Source organism: Talpa europaea (assembly GCF_964194135.1).
Source record: "Talpa europaea genome assembly, chromosome: 2".
Taxonomy (NCBI): Eukaryota; Metazoa; Chordata; class Mammalia; order Eulipotyphla; family Talpidae; genus Talpa; species Talpa europaea.
Window position 1 is genome coordinate 52,237,864 of NC_140068.1, and position 17,542 is coordinate 52,255,405.

Genomic DNA, 17,542 nt, shown 5'->3' on the forward strand with positions numbered 1-17,542 from the left:
TATCTTGTGTGGTACATATGTTTGCAATATTTGTGTGAAATTTTAATCCATATACTTTGCTAATAAAAATGCTAGACGATCTATGTGACAGTATTGTGAATATGAAATGACAGTTAAAATAGCTTGAGGGTTTTCTTACATTTTATTTATAAGAATTACACATTTTATTAATGATTCACTTTAGTTCCCGCATTTCTGAACCCAAATTGACAGCTGAGGAAATGCATTTAATTTTCAAATGGATGACAGACACCAAAGGGTGTCTGACTAAAACAGTGAGGGAGAAAGCATACACGCATATGGGATGCAGACTTTTGCTTAAATAGCACCCTCTCAGTTTCAAGATGTAAAACTTCCAACCATGCAGTATATTCTATGTCTGTGAGGGCCAAACATGCAAACATTTTAATTCAATCCTAGAAAACTTGAGATTTATGAATTATCTTTATGCTTCCTTCGGGAGAATAGGCAGTTTTTTCTTGAAAATAACAGGCACATTTTCCTAACCCAGAATCTGTAAATGATTTCAAATTGTGCTCTGAAAATATACATCCTGCAATAAAGTACCATCAGTGATAAAGTTATTCACTTAAATAAATTAAATCAAATTAAATTCCAGAATCCCTTTTTTTTTTCCCCATAAGGATGAAGCTCTGCCCCCATGTGTAAAGACCACGATGAGAATTCCACAACTGATCTGATCACTGCATATCACTACCATGAGAAATCTGAAGAGCTCAGAATACAAAATCTGACAACCAGTGACTCACTTGGCTTTTTTAAAGTCTTTAAGAATCTTCAAAATGTATATTTACATGCCATGCCAAGTAAAAGTTTTCTCTCCAGTGGTCGCTAGAAAGTTAGTAAGAGTTTCTCCTACTTAAAAAAAAATACAAAAATACATCACATTTAAAAAAAAAACAACAACACACAAAGTTAACATTAAGGAAAAGAAAACAAAACTCACTTTTTCTTAAAACTGCTTCTTCCTATGATGTAAACAGTATGAAAAAAGAATATAGGATGACTTTTCCTCTAACACATGTGTATGCCAACTCCAAAAGAAACAGAAAGTGCCACCAGAGCTATCCGAGAGTTCCTCCCAAAGGCAGCACTTTCAACTTTGTGAGGGAATTAGGAGGGTCAGTGGGTTTCCTCCAAGCTACGTGACGGAGCATGTAACTGGCTGCTAGCACTGAAAAAGCACTCCTTGTCATTTTTTACTTAAAACCATGAGCAACAAATTCTCCACAGGATATCCTTAAAGGGAAATCCTGTCTGGATTAGTATTTGAAATATCTGGAGATGCTCCAAATGATTAAAATACAGAGTGCACATACACTCACTAAGGGCATGCTATATATGAAAAAAATAAAAATCTCTAAAAGGGTAATACATTTTCTCTTAAACTGTTTTTCATTTGGTTTTGTTTTCTGGTGACTATCAAAGACCTTCTTTAGGTTAGTAATGGCCACACAGCAGAGCTTTTCTGTTCAACTCTGAAAGAGATGAGGCTGAAAGAGATGAGGCCCCATGTTCTCACCTGTTGAATTCGTGGAGCTTGAGAGAAGAGTCCTGGGTGGTGATCTCTATCATTGCCTTCTTGGGAAGCCAGGAAACTTTTTGAACTTGGATTTGACTAGCTTAACTCAAAGCAGTCACCTGCTTCCTGCACCTGCTTTACCTGCCTCTGCCTATTTCCCTATGAGCTGGCAACAATTGTTATGTCATGTCATGACTGTATGACTTCATTTAAGCAGACTTATTTGGTCTTTTGAACTCTTCAATTCAAAGCATGAAAGCAACTAGAGATTTCAAGAATTGGACCTGAAGATATTGAATAAAACACAGCAGGAATTCTCAGTGGATCAAACAGATCCATAAATCCAGTGAATTTGCTCCTAAAAGCTCCACTCGAGGCAATTTCTTTTGGTTTGTAAGGTAGGGGAAGAGAAGAAACGTTATATCTTAACTCTATTTATTCCCAGACCAAACTTAACTGTCCTATTCCTAAGTACTAAAGCAATTTAATGTTTATTTTTTTGAGGTCAACTTCAGATGTGTTTATAGAATCAAAAAACTTGAGGTAGGGAATTGCAAAGCCAATCAAATCTGTGCTTTGTTGTTGACCTGACTTTGATGATTAAGAGATTATGGAAATAAGAACAAGTTTGGAGCAACAAATTGATTCACTGAAAGTACATAAGGACATTCAATTAGTAATAGATTTTAATCTTCTATGACACCAATGCTAGACAGACATTATCCTTTTCCTTTTCTAGGGGAAGAGGCTGAGAGATGTAAAGTTGCCTTTGTCTCCATCTAGTTTGGGGCCATCACCCTCTTTGTTCATGCCTATGCTCCTGGACAGGGTAATCTACCTTCACTGAAACAACTTTTGGTTCTTCTGCTCCCTCCTAAACCTATTGCAATCTGCCTTCCACTTGAAGTACTCTACCAGAAAAGCTTCATTAAGATCATAAACAATCTTGATTGGTACCTCAAAAGTTCTTGTCTTTAATTTTACCTGAGATGGCTCATCTCTGGCCACAGCTGAATCTTATTGAAATGATCTTCTCCTTGGTTTCATTAAGTTACATTCTCTTGATTTTCATCTTGCTCTTAGTATCCTCAGCTCCCTCTTCCCTTTATTCACCTCAGCTTCCCCTAGAGTTCCATTCTCAGTTTGGTATGCTTTGTAAATTCTCCATGGGGTTATTTATCAAAGCAATTAACCGTTATATACTATGACTCCAAAATCTCAAGTGTTTTCAACTCCTAAGATTCCAGACCTTTAACCTGTTCCCTACTGGCCATCTTTGTCTAGAGGCCCCAGGTATTTCAAACTCAACAGGCTCAAGAAACTTCACCTTCTCCCATTCCAAACTGTTAGTCTACTATGCTTCCTTTCTCAGGGTATGGAACAATCTTCCTAGCCTTCATCTAAGACTCCTCCTTTCTTCACTTGTTCTTCACCATCCCTGTTGAATAAGGGAATGACTAAAGTCAGGTGACAGCCGCAGGGAGATAGAGACGCGGGGGCTAAGGGAAATAGTGGTACCAATATCCAGGGTACAGCAACAAGCCAAGGCCAGTGAACAGCAGCTGCAAAAAACATGCGGAGCTACTCCGATAACAAACCCCCTCAAAAGAGAGAATAGCAACAACAACAAAAACCAACAGATAAAAGCAGCCCCACCAATGACAATTAATTTTCGAGTCCCCCCCTGGTAATAGGAGCTTTGCTTTGCTGCTTTTACTTCTGCTTCAAACAGCTTTGCCTTGTTTTGTTCCAAATAAACTTGTTCTACACGTACCGCACTCTCTTTTCTCCTGCTTTCAATGCGGCCACTGGCTCCCTGATTCTTCTGTGATCTAGGGAAGCCAAGAACTCATGGGTGAAGCAGTAGATGCCCATTTCACTATCTCCACTGCTTGTTAGTTCTACTTTGTTAAATCTCTCTTAAATCTGTCATACCTGGGCTGTGGTCTTCATATTTCTCACTTGGGTTATTGGACCAGTCATAAAACATCTATCCTGATCTGGTCACCTTCTATTCTTTCTGTGCATCATAATAGAACAATAATGATTTTTTAATTTTTATTTTTTTGAAGATTTATTTATTTATGCAAGACCTGGGGTACAGGCCAGATATGCGGGAAGGTAAGAGGATTCACCAGAGACAGAGTGGGGAACAGAACAGGCAGACTGACTGAAATACACTGCTGAGGGGAACAGCAGGTAAGACAGGTGAGGTCTGCCATGCCATGTGGGTATCTCCTCTGCAGGCCGGGCTGGAACCTACACTGCAGAGGCTGTGGACAGCTTCACAGCACTGCGCTCAACCACCTGCACCACCAGGGAGGCCCTAATTTCTTTAAATGTCTGTTTATTGACTTACAAAATACAGAAAATTATAAAATGCAGAAAATCTGTAACAAGATTGAAAAAATATATAAGCAAAATCCATTTGAAATGGCTTGCAATCCAAGAGACCCAAATCTTTAACCAAATCTATTCAGAATATTGCATATGTATGCATATAACTATAAAAGGAAGTGTTTATGTAAATGTATGGAAATGTTTATATATTTAATTACAAACCATGACCACATTGTATGTTGTTCTAGATCCAATTTTTACTTAAGGCACTGTGAATGATTTACAAATCAATTATATTTTTTTAACGTGGCTGTGAATGGCTGCAATATTATAAAATTTGATCTGAGTGCACCCCTTTCCTTGTCCTCTCAGATTTCTTTTCTTCAACACCAAAGTTTATTTTGAGCATTTATAAAGTATGAATCACAAGGATTTAGAATTAGATGGGAAAGAGGGAAGGAGAAAAATGTAGAACACCCACTTTAAATTCATTTACATTTGTTAGATGTTATTTAGACAAGTACATTATTCTATATTAGCATGTGTCATGCCTTCAATTTATACAACCTTGAAACCTATATAATAGAGCTAGGTTAACAACTACATTGCAGGCGATTAAAGACAAATTGTAGAACAATTTGATAGTTTTTTTTTTTTTTTTTTTTTTTTTTACATTGAATAACAAGAAACTGAAAAGAAAACCTTTGGGATCTTCGTGTTAATTTGAACAGTCAGATAAAGGTTTTCTCTTTGGTGAACTAACATTTGAATAAACATTATTTCAGAGTCAAGAAAAGTTTCTCTGCAAGACATGTCCACCTTCTCTCTGCAGGTTATCCTTCTCAAAGACAAAATCTATCCACTTATTTCCCTGGTTAACTTAATCTTGGAAGTTTCCCTTTGTTTTCAGGATAATGGTTCAACTTCTAAAATTAGTGTATACGCATATCATTACACCCCTGGTCTCTCCAACTTCTTATACTATTTCCCTGGGCAGTTTTTTTTTTATTTCTGATACTTTAGGGTTTCCTAAGTGTCTTATTACTTCCTATTAATTCATGTCTTAGTACATCCTGCTCTCTCTCCAGAAATACCGGCTTTTCCTTCCCATATTTTCATCAGGGCTCAGTTCAAGAAGTCATCTCCAGCCTGTGTAATTCTACTCCCTGCTGTGCAAGAGTTTGTATTTCATTTTTTCTACTATAATATCCTCTGCTAACTTCTCTCAAAATTCTACACCGAACTATAATTGTTAATTCTTGCCATCTCCTTGCAATGAAGGCCTATTTTTTAAGCGTTAAATTCACCATGTCCTCTCTTTCTTCCAACACATCACCAACATAATCCCATTCTTCCTGCTCCTCAAAATACATACTCAGGTTAGCTGTTACTACTAATCACTGAAGAGAAACATAAGTACAATTAGAGCCTGGTAAAACAACTAATACAACACAAGCCTGAGAACTTCCAAAAATTTAATGTATGTTGAAAGTAGAATCAGGGGGTTGCAATTGTATGGGGAATATAAAAATAAAAAAATAAACTTAAAAAAAAAGAAAAGAAAGTAGCTATCACTTTGTTTTGTCATGTTTCTGAAAGCATGTAAGTCATGGTTTCTTTCTCAGATGTTTTAGAAGTCTCTTCTGGCTTTATTTAAGAATTGTTTATCTAGTATGACTTTCAAGGTAGATCAAATTATGAGAATGTAGACAATTTTAATAGTCACTTTAGTAATGCTCTCAGATTTCTGTGGAAAGTGTGCACCTAGAAGTGTATATAAATATTAGCTCATCCTCCATATGCACTGGGGTAAAAGTCATCATTAGTGTTAGGATTAAAAAAAAAGAAAGCAAACCTCCCACTGTCTGTACCTTTTCTCTAACTTCTATCACTTAGATCTTGATGGGAAAAAATCCCATTTGGCCCTGGGTTGAGTGGCATTTCTGAAGAAGGAATGAGCTATTCCTCTCAATCTACAAGTGACACCACACTTTAGCTCAGTATTGTACTTGGACCTTATCTCAGTGCTTTATGATCTGACAAAATTACACTCTCTAAAAAGATCAAGATGGCTCTACATTCATCTTAAACAATTTCTATATTTATTACCTTAATTTAGCTTTAGGGTCTTCTCTGAAAATACACAGTGATGTGATAAAATATGCCACCTTTCGCTTGTCACTTTCTGATGGCTTTCCATTGATTCTTCAAAAACATGATTTGGAGAAAGAACATGTGATTGTGAACTTAATTTAAGTATGTTACTTAAGTATCTCCATTATATTCGCAATAGTAGGAACTGGAAAATAAGAGTATAGTTGCATAGTTGAAATCTAGCTAATTGAAATTATTTACTAAGGTGAAATGGCCCACAAATAACAAACTTGCAAGACATAAAAGAAGCTAAAGACTGTAACTATTTCTGTAATAAGCAAAAGAAAAATCTTTAAAAATCTTCAGAAGAATTTGAAATATACATTAATTTAATATGTGCATCATAAAATCCTAGTAGTAATTAGATAATGAAAGCTTCAGAGTACCAAAAATTTAATTGAAACAACAGGCAACTTTATTTTAAATATTTTTAAACCTGCCCATAAACATTTAACAATCTTGGTTTTATTAATGAAATTTCTTTCCATACAAAATCAGCTATTTTTATTTACAAAAAACAGTAAGAATTGTTCTGATTGTTGTGTGAAAGTAAGAACTAATTTGATAAAAGAAGAAAAGTTAATGCAAACAGACTAAGACTGAAAGTTTTATTTACATCATTGTCACTTCTGTATTTATTTTCACAAATAAAGTCAGAATGATTTTGTTTGGTGTAGTCTATGGTGTAGTTTGACATAACGTGGATTACTTTGGTATCTGCTGAAGTAAAATGATAAGGTTCTGAAAGACAAACTGAATAAAAAATTAGGTTGGATATTCAATATTTGGAAGCTGAGAAAACAAAATAATTGGTGTTTGCGGTTAGATTTGTCATTTTTCTTCAATTGTCCATATGAAAATACATTTATAGAAAATGACCAATGAAAATATTTTTAAATTAAATGTTACATTCCTATCAACTTTTATAATAAATGCTTAGTCAGCAATTATGTAACTTCTTTCACTATTAATACTTTGTCAAGAATAGAGGTAGACTGACTTTTGTATTCACAAATTTTAAGTTTTAAATGCCATATAAGTAATTATATAAAATATCAATTTAAAAATATCTGATATTAAATTTGCTATTCAAAATAATTAAATTCCTTTTTTAATAACAACATACTGTTGCTTAAAACTCATTTGGATGAAGTAATTAAGGAACTATTTTAGCCCATTTTAACTAGTATTTTAACTAGTATTTTAACTAGTATTTTTTAGAACAAGAAAATGTATTTTTTATTAGGGCTTTCTTTCCTTTTTGGGAGAAAAAAAAGTTCCAATGATTCAGATGTACTTATAGATCCCCCTACAACAAAACATTAGGTATTAGAGTCACTATTGGTATAAACCATGAAGTTCACAAATGCAAACTGGGTTAAAGAAAAATGCTTATATTAAGTTTTAGCATCTTATTTTAGAACAGAGCACAGCAAGGCATGGGCCTTCTGTGTTCTGCACCTGTAAAGATATAGCCCAAGCACAAAAAAAGTTTACTCCAGTGGGAGAAATGGAAGGCGCTCTAATCTGTCAGAAATGAGGGCAAGGGTTTAGTATTAAACATTTTGCAAATCTCTGTATTTTAGGTTTGCAGCATTCTCTATCAACTATAAAGTAAAATACACAAGTTTCAATTTTGACACAAAAGGGGTGTTTTTTTTTGTAAAACATGACATTTAAGTTTCTGTATTTAAATATCACTTGAATCTATTAACACAATGAATGAGTCCTTTACTAGAGAAATAAAAGGCATCAGAAAATTTATTCTTTATTACAGCATCTAGAGAGAAGTAAACCTAAAATGTGTAATTTTTATAATTATAATGTGAAAAAGAAAACTCCCATGGAGAACCCAATTTACAAAAATTTACATTTTTATAAGCTTTACATTAAATAGGGCACTATTGTTTTAACTGAACTGTGTGTGGGGGAGGGGCATATTAGGGTGAGATCAGGGACTCGTGAATACTTTTTTGTAAGTACTCATCTTTAATTTGGGGGAAAAATGCTTACTATATGAAAAAAGTAAAGTAAATCATTACTCTTCTGACATAGATGATTTCCTGGATTTGAGAACAAGGTCTTTAATGGATGAAGAAAGTTCTTGGAGCTCTTTACGGGTAGTATTGATGACATCTTCTTGTTCTTTGTCTAATTTATCTTTCAAGGGATCATCTCCCTGTCCAGTCTTCTTATTTTGACTAACTAACTGTTTTACAACCAAACCTTGATACTTTACCAAAAGAGTATGCTGATCCTGTGAAAAGAGAAAAGAGAAGTTAACAAATCCATGATTTGATTTTCTGTGGAACTAAGTAGAATTTATTCAACCTATACACACTGATGGTCTTCATTATTACAAAACTTTGGCTGTGTAAGTTTAAGATTGAATCTATCAAGGTTCCTGGTCACACACAATTTACAGTTAAGGGAAGATAAAGTATGATCACAGATCACTCTACTATAAGTTGATTTACCTAAGTTCCATCACCAAAGATAATGTGAAAGTGAAATGGAAGTTCAAAGAAGGCAAACTGTTTTTAGCTGCAAAGTGTCTCAGAAGAATGTGTGCAGGATAAGACTTTTCGAGCTGGTTTTTAAAGGGGCAGGTTAAACCTCCATAAGCAGACTGGACTTAACTGCAACATTTTTAAAAGCTTAATTTCCAAATTTACATTATTCTTTCCCATAGATCTAGAAGGATCCTTAAAGATTCTTGAGTTTTACTAATTTACTGCTGCCATTCCTGGAAGCAGGAAGATGATATTAATATGTTTTGTGTCTTAGAGTTTACAATGATTCACATCTATTCACTCAAAATATTAAGAATCAAAAAGCTTTAGAAATTTTAAATGTACTGAAAATGTAATACCTCTGGAATTTTGCTATTAAGAAAAGCAATGATCTGTGGGACACATCTTCCAGGTGCATGGAGCATGCTGTGGGTTGAGAACTGAAATAATAGGACTGATGTGAGGTGCAGAATAAGAGCAGGGTCTTCAGTGACTTTTAGCTGTTCAGACAGTGCTTGTCTATGCTGGAACAGCAGTTGCCTTAAAAAAAGGAAAATCACAAAAATAGGTTATCATATTTTAGTGAATTTTTACCAACTGGACTTTTTTTTATTAAGTTCTTCCATTCTATATTAACTGTTAGCTTCTCTAGTTTAATTATACAACTTATTTCCATGAACATTTTAAGGGATCTTTTAGATATCAGATACAGAAACACGTTAACTGTAAATGGCATGATAAATATGCTAAAAAAATCACAGAAACAGCTGGGTATTAAGGTTATTCAAAGTATACTTTTTATTTTTGAGTTGTTGATTAAATAGAACTGCATTGGTTTAAATAAGTTTTCTTCTAATATAGATCTCAAAGCTAAGAAAAAGCTCCAGGACTTGATCAACTAAAGGTTTAAGGAATTCTGAGACTTGATTAAGATAGGCCAGAGAAGGACATCTAAGTATATTAAGATTAAATATGCTTAAAGTTCTACAGCCATTTAGAAACAATAGTTCTCTCTGCAAGATTCAGACAGTCAAATTCCAATATCAGATATGAAATATCACACATAGAATTAACAATATAGAGCAATTCAATATTACCTTTCTCTCTTTTTGTCTCCTCTTTTCATCATAATATCACAAGCTTCTGCTGCAGAATCCAGACAAGAAAGAAAGTCTTCTATGCTCTGAAAAGGTTATTTAATACCATGACTTACTTTTATGTACAAGCTGCATAAAGAAATATAGCCATTTAACACTGTTTTATAATTTTCCATCCTAAACACAATTTTTAAAAAAGTCATTTTGTTATTAAATTCAGAATTGTTATTAAGCACTAAAGAGGGTAAAATATCCTCAACTTGGTCTTCCCCTTCATTCCCATATAAGAATGAGTGCAGAGTACTAGTTTTAGATGTAGTTTATAATTATTCTAAAAAAAAAAAAATCTACTTAAAAATCTTTAGAAACTACAGCTCCAATATCTAAATAGAATAAAATTTTACTTACCTTTTCATTCAAAGAGCTATGGAGTTTTGTGAGAGTTACTTTAGTTTCTTCTGATAATTTACTTAAAATTTTTTTTCTTACCTGTAAAGGAATAAAAATTCTTTTGGCATTGTGCTTCTGACATGTGGTTGATATAAGATCATATGAAACAAAAGTATATTTATATTGTAACAGAATGCTGAGTGGAATTTGTCTGTTCTTGAATTTTAGATCTCAAACTTAAGATAAAAATATGCTAAAAACATTCTAAAATCTAAGAGCAAACCAATATTCAATTAGCCAGAGAAGGTAGATGAAATCCTACCTATTCCTCCCATTCATTTGCTCCAAAGAAAATGAGTGGGAAAAGTGAGAGAGAGAGAGAGAGAGATAACAATGAATTTGGAGTTAAGGCTACTCTCTTTTCCAGTGGGGAAGAGTGTTTTTCTCTCTTCAGGTAAGGCGGGGAGGGGGAGTATACTCATAAACATTAAGGTTACCTATAATTTTAGAAGCCTGGGTTCTTGTTCCATGGATGGGTGCTTCTTATGCTGTATGATATATGGAATCTTTTTAGCACCCTTCTTTACAAAGATATGTCTTGTGAATTTTGACTGCATTCTTGACCTGTGTGTCAGGGCTCCTTTTATTGCAAAATTTCTGGAATTTTGTAGTTGGACTGGAATTCCTACTACAATCAACAGCGGCCCAGCAGTGTGTCTGGGAAGACAGGGGCAGCCTACTCCCTCCCTGCCACATCCCACACTTATCCTTCTATGGCCTTTGAAAGGTCAGGATAGAACCTTGAGTATTTCTCACAGCAAAGATTGGTATAGGGGCAGGATACATGGAATTGTTCATGTAGCCAGGGATCTTAGGGGTCAATGCCTTCTGGGGTAGGAGAGGGAAATAAATATACCTTCTGGAGGTTAAGAGGGAGTCACATGATGCTTAAAACAATCTCCAAAGCTCCTATGCAACTTATGGGACAACAGCCACATCATCAGAGGCTACCACCATTATACTGATTTGGTTTGTCCTAGAGCAAAGCCAATGATATGTGTATGTCATATGAAAACAATTTTGTCTCCATGTTTCCTAAGCTCTGACCTACAGTGGACCTAGAATAATGAGAAGAGGAGGAAGGGGAGTCTCAGGGAAAGACTACACATTCCCCTACCCAACTGGGGGGAGTCATAGCTCAACCTTATATTGCAAGAAGGAAAGCTATGTTTTGAAATAGTTTGAATTTAGAATTGTAAAAAATGAACTGGGATGAATTTAATATTGAAATGAGATGGTGTCATTCAATGAAAATGACTGCAAAGTTAGGGTAGCTGGCAAGAATACTGTTAAGGAACTTGCAACTCAGCAGGAAAAAAATGATGTAACTTAACAATAATTAGGAAAAAGTAAAATTGTTGATTTCAAAACAACTAAGCACCCTTTTTTTTTTTTTAAAAAAAGATTTTTTTAATTTATACATTAGCTGGGGTACAGGCCAGAAGCGCGGGACGGTGAGAGGATTCACCAGAGACAGAGTAGGGAGCAGAACAGGCAGACAGAAAGCACTGCTGAGGGGAGCAGCGGGTGAGACAGGAGAGGTGTGCCTCGCCATGTGGGAATCTCCCTGGCCAGCCAGGAATCGAACTTGCGCCGGAGAGGCTACGGACAGCTTCACAGCACTGTGCTCAACCCACTGTGCCACCGGGGAGGCCCCAGCACCCTTATTTTTAATAAATAATTATACTACCAATTCTGCTAGCAATTATATAAACACTGTACTAAATTTGAACTAAAAATTGTGTATATATTTTCTCCAAAACCTCTTTTCTGTATTTTATTTTCTATTCAGACTATTTCAGAAGTCAGAGAATCCAACAACTAAGATTTCAAAACAAAACATCAAGAGTGTCAAGAAAATCACAACATACTTCACTTGTAATTGTTGCGGGATCTTCTACCGCCATCATTAAATCCGAAGCTAAGAAGTTGAAAATGAGGTTAGTGATATCAGTACACACTGTCTTCAGCAAGTGCTTGGTAAGAGCTGTCTGTGTATCATCTGGAAAATAACAGTGCTTGATTAAAATGAGTGTCCAAGGACAATTATAATCAGAGAAAAAATTGTATTAAGCATACCTGTAAAAAACTTTATCCCTTTTTCAAATAATCGAATATTATTGTATAGGTTTGAAACCTCCTCTTGCAAGTCCTTGATTGTGCGCTTTCTGCCAGTACCAGAGGCAGAGGAAGTTGAAGACATGAATACTGAACGTATCACCTCAAGGTAAGTTTTATTAAGAGGTCTGTGCACAAGAAAAATATATTTAGATTATTAAAATATACTGAATTTATGTCCATAAAACTTTGCCTCTATGGAAATGAGACTTAAGAAAATATCTCTATTTTCTTAAACAATAAGAATAATTTGGAGAACAGTTCACAGATTTTGCCCTCTAATTCCAGGAATCATAACTTAAATGTATCATTTTTCTCAATTTTAAAGAACTGAAAAGTTATTGCACTAGATACAAGGTACAATAAAAAACTTCATTCAAATTCAATTCAAAGCAGCTTTCTAAAGTTAATTTGGAGAAGAGTAGAGACTATGAGTCTATTTCCCATCCTCAGGAATAATAACTTAAATTCTCTATCTCTAAAGTACCATAGAAATAATTTTTTTAAATAGGTTATTTTAAATAGCAATGCAAATGACTATCAGTAACAATTTCATCTTTTTTTCCCATTTTATTATGTAATTAGTTATGTGCCAAATATATTCACTTAAAAATATCTCACAAACTATATTTCTAAATGCACTGGGTTCCTGGGTCACATTTATAGAAACTTACACATTGGGACAAACTTAGAAAAGATCATATTTGTTAGTAATGGTCAAGTTATATATAACTTCTTTTACTTTTGTATTAAAAGAAATTTAGTTTGTCTAAATTGCTTCTCTCTGAAAGTAGTTACTTTATTTTCTCCCTAAAAGTGTACCGTTAACTGTCAAATCCATATAAAAAACGATAGTCCTCTTAGATGCTACCTTTCATGTTATGGAAAACATTAGCAGTGATTAGTGTCTAGGGCTGGAAGATCAATGAACCAGGACATCTCCACATTCTTGCCTTTTAACTCCCCCACTTCCTTGTCTAAAGCACTTTACTGCTGAATTAAACTGCTGCTGTAGACAACCATTACTGGGGATTTGGGGGGCTAGATGAACATTTAAGCTTTGAAAATACCTAAAATATGTTTTCTAGATGTAGGTGAAAACTTTATGTAATAATACACTAAATTTCTGTCACAAAACAGAAAAAATATATTTGTATACTTGCTTTATCAAATACTCAGCAAGTTCAGAAATTAACTCCTCAGGAGCATCCTGTATGCGTTTTCTTAAAAAATCTTCGATCTCATCCTGGAACATAAAAGTGATCTCTGGTTTCTTTTTTCCTACAATAGAGATAAGTAATGTGAAAAACAACAGCAAAAACAAATAAGTAACCTAAAAGCAAAGAAGGTTCATTAAGATACTAACATGTTGCTTACCATAAACACTGATAGTAATTTTTATTGTCAACAATATTGTCAATGTCAAATAGCCACAGCAATTGCTATTTGAAAATAATTTTAAACATTGGATATGAAGTAGTATTCTTTTGAGTGAAAATTTTCCAATTCTATTTCATAATGACTGTTTTCTGATTCAATCAAAAATGATAAAGGTGATTTCTTTTTCCTCTGATCTAATCTGGATGATGCAAACAGAAATCAAAACAATCAAGTAAATGGAAAACTCTTGTAGGAAAGAATAATCTCACTTTGTTGAGCAACAATGGATACTGGGTTGACTTTTTTTTTTATAAAAATGAATGTTTACTAAAATCAAGTCATCCTTGTAATTTATATAAGATCTTCAGAACATCTTTATAATCAAGTACAATAGAACTCTAGTACAACTAAGCTAACATTTATCTTTTTTAGAAAGGCATAGATTAAAAAAATTCACAATTTTACCCATATAATTTAGATGTGCTCTCACAAAAATAATTTCTACACAAGAAAAATTTCTATGCAGCTACTGTAATGGAAGTAATTGTTAATCATGGTAATGTTATTCCTACTCATTTACCTGAAAATTATAGATTGTATACAATGAAAGGCAACAATATTTCCACTCTTAATTGTAAAAGTAAAAAAGTGATTGTTTCCTGATAAATTAGGTTAACTCTAAAAGTGAAACCTTAGCAATAAAGGGAAAATAGCACAAAAATCAATTTTCACTATGCATCAGTATCTAAGTGAATACAGCTTTAGAATAAAGTATTATCTTTTCTTCTTGAATTCTGCTATCCTGATCTTTCACACCAAATAGTTTCTTCTGATTTCCGTTTGCTTCCTGCATGCATTTATAAGTTATTAAATTATACTTCATTTTAGTAATCTTTCACATGAGTTGATCTTATATTTTAACTGAGAACCTAATTACACCCCCCATTTCAGAAATTACAACACAATGCTTTTTCAAAAGCAATGAAATTACATTTTTTTAGGTAGAATGGTTTAACTACTTTTTTTAGTCCTTTCCATAATCAGCTAAATACAAAAAGATTATCTCCTTTAACAACTACTTAAGGAAGTATTTTCTTAAATGCCCCTTTGTTCCCACTCCTACCACATCTGGGGAACAAGATATTCATTAATCAATATAAAAGTAGAGGCCTCCCTAGCGGTGCAAGGGGTTAAGTCTCAGCACTGTGAAACTATTAGCAGCCACTGCAACATGAATTCAATCCCCTGCAAGTGAGCTAACCCATATGGCACAGCAGACATTTCCTGCCTTGCCCGCTGCTCCATTCAGCAGTGTATTTCAGTCAATCTGCCTGTTCTGCTCCCCACTCTGTCTCTGGTGAATCCTCTCAGCCCCCATACTTCTGGCCTACACCCCAGTTCTTGTACGCATAAACAAATAAAAAAAATATAAAAATAAAATCCACAAAAGATATTCCTAATATTTAAAATAAGGGTAAAGAAAGTAGATTCTATGAAGATACTTGCCTTAATTAATATTCCCTTATGCATGTAGATAACAAGAGATAATTTTACTTACCTTAGAATAAAATACATATCTTAAACAACTGTGTATTATACTTATAATGTGTACAACTAGTAGCACATTGACAGATGAAATCAGGTCATTTAATATCAATATCTGCTAGCTCTAAATCCATATATAATGAACTTTGGGGACTAGAAAAAATAAAATCTCAAATTGCTACTTCAGTTTTGTTTGGCTGGGTAAAAGGAGAAGAGGGGTTATCATGGTTTCATTAAGTTAATTTTCTTAAACAGAAAAATAAAAGATAATTTTCTTTAGAAAAACAAAGATAGATGTCTCTTGATGATTTAACCACACCAAACACTAACAAATCTAGAAAAGAAAGAATGCATATGGTAAATTCTTCCCATTAGATAGAAACAATTAACCAACTCAGTGTTACCATAACAATTAAACAAGCACAAAATGAGTATTTCCTACTTAAATATGCAGAAATTAACTTTTCATAAAATATTGCAAATTGTTTTGTATAGCACTGGGAGACATAAAAATTACTTGGCCAGCTGAAATTGTGCTTAATGGGAAATTTTATAATTACTCTATAACATTTTAATAATGTTTATGTAAACATTTAAAGCTCTCATTCTTGGTTATGAATGTATAAGGAAATACAACTCATCTTTGAGAATGAAAATATTTTATTTCTTTCCAAAAAACTTTATCAAGAACAGTTTGAATTGTATTTGTTCTTTTCTTATCTGTAACTTAACAATATAAAATAAATATCTTTCTTTTGCCTTGATAAGTCTTCATACTTCATTTGAAACTCTGGATCACTTTTCAACATTTTATTCTTTGCCCTTTCAATGCTGTAAAACATCTCAAAATTCTTTTAACAGGAAGCTTTTTGCCACCTTGACATCTTTAAGATATTTTCATTCTTTTTGTCACAACCACTTTTCTAACTTATGTCAGTAGTGTGCCTTTACTATGTTCCTCTGGTTACATAGCTAGTCTTTTTAATAGAGGCAATGTTAACATTCCCATATTGTTATATTAAGTTGTAACTCCTTTTATTCTTGACTCCTATTTTACTTTGCAGTGTTATCATTTTTCACTTTCTTGCAGCACTTTATCTTTGCTGGGAAATACTCTCTTCTGATTGTAAAGTCTGTATTTTTATTACTGCAAGATAAGAAAGCAATACAACCATATGCCTTGTTGTCTAAGTATAAAGTGAGTAATAGATGCACCATGATCAATCACTGACAAACTTTGAAATAAGTGATGTGATTGTCATGGATAATAGTGCACATCTGTTATTTATGTGTCAATTTGTGGAGTGAGGAGCTACCAGTGAGGTTTCTATTCAATGCAATCACTCATAGTTATTATACCCTGGTAAATGAAATATGAACTGTGTTGGTGGAGGGGCTGCTGACATTTAACTAAAGTGTGGTAACTGAAATTTATGCTTACTGAAACTGTGCCAAGATTTCCTGTATAAGCATATATACCTAATTGCATGCATCTTAAGAAAAATGTTAAAAAAAAATCATGCATGTATAAAGAAAGAAAAAAATAAAGCTACATACCTGAGTGAGATGACTCATCATCACTATCATCATCTTTTCTTCCTTTCTTCTTGGTTTTCTTAATTTTGTACTCTCTGGCATTGCCACCACCTCCTCCTCTTACGCTTCCACTGCCCTCTGGTGGAAAAATGACATTAGTTTTACTTAACTAAATTAGTGTTTTTAGAAAATGCTAACACTATTTTGTCATATTTAGCTTTACAGTTGAAAATAAAAGTCAAATAATTCCAGAAACGTTTAATTACTGACCAAAAGTTTTGCAAATTCAACCGATGAAATGCAATAAATAATAAAATATGAAATCTCTTGAATTTGAGCATTTCAGGTAACCCACCTATTCTAAATGTATTCTCTTCCTCAGTCTCCAATGTCACTTCTTTTCTTTCAGCTTTTTCTATAAGTCTGCCTAAAATTTTCTTGATCAAGCCTATTCCACTATCTCCTTTTCTATCGTCCCTAAAATAAATTTGCCCTTATTTTCCTTTTCTCTGTTACCACAGTCTCATTAATATCCCCCATTACAATACTTCACAAATTTAATTATACTCAGTTTTGTTTTCTTGGTTGAAAGACTACCACCCATGTTTATAGAGACATCCTAACTCATCCACCACTTCATTCAGACCACGAACTTCTTGAGAGCAGAATCATGTCTCTATTAGATATTTACATTTAAAATATTCAAAAAAAGAGAATACTTATTAACAGGGTTGAAACCTATGGAACCTATATTTCATTATAAAGATACAATGCCATGAAATAAAATGATTTATTTAAACTAAAGATCTTTTTCTAAATTCAAAGTAGAATTCCCTTAGATATCATCATATTAATGAAAGTTTCCA

The 17,542-nt window shown here is 33.6% G+C and overlaps 1 protein-coding gene across 1 annotated transcript in view; it reads right to left on the bottom strand.

Moving 5' to 3' along the window:
- Positions 1–8,075: 8,075 nt before the first annotated feature.
- UFL1 (UFM1 specific ligase 1) overlaps positions 8,076–17,542 on the bottom strand; it is a gene marked incomplete at both ends in the record, with an annotated part of 30,292 nt that continues 20,825 nt past the window's right edge. Inside the window, 8 exons of the mRNA XM_084229087.1 lie at positions 8,076–8,294; positions 8,910–9,090; positions 9,648–9,733; positions 10,056–10,136; positions 11,969–12,099; positions 12,177–12,343; positions 13,349–13,496; positions 16,698–16,814. Of these exons, the coding sequence (XP_084085213.1) occupies positions 8,076–8,294; positions 8,910–9,090; positions 9,648–9,733; positions 10,056–10,136; positions 11,969–12,099; positions 12,177–12,343; positions 13,349–13,496; positions 16,698–16,814 (1,130 nt within the window). The remainder of the gene's footprint in view (positions 8,295–8,909; positions 9,091–9,647; positions 9,734–10,055; positions 10,137–11,968; positions 12,100–12,176; positions 12,344–13,348; positions 13,497–16,697; positions 16,815–17,542) is intronic.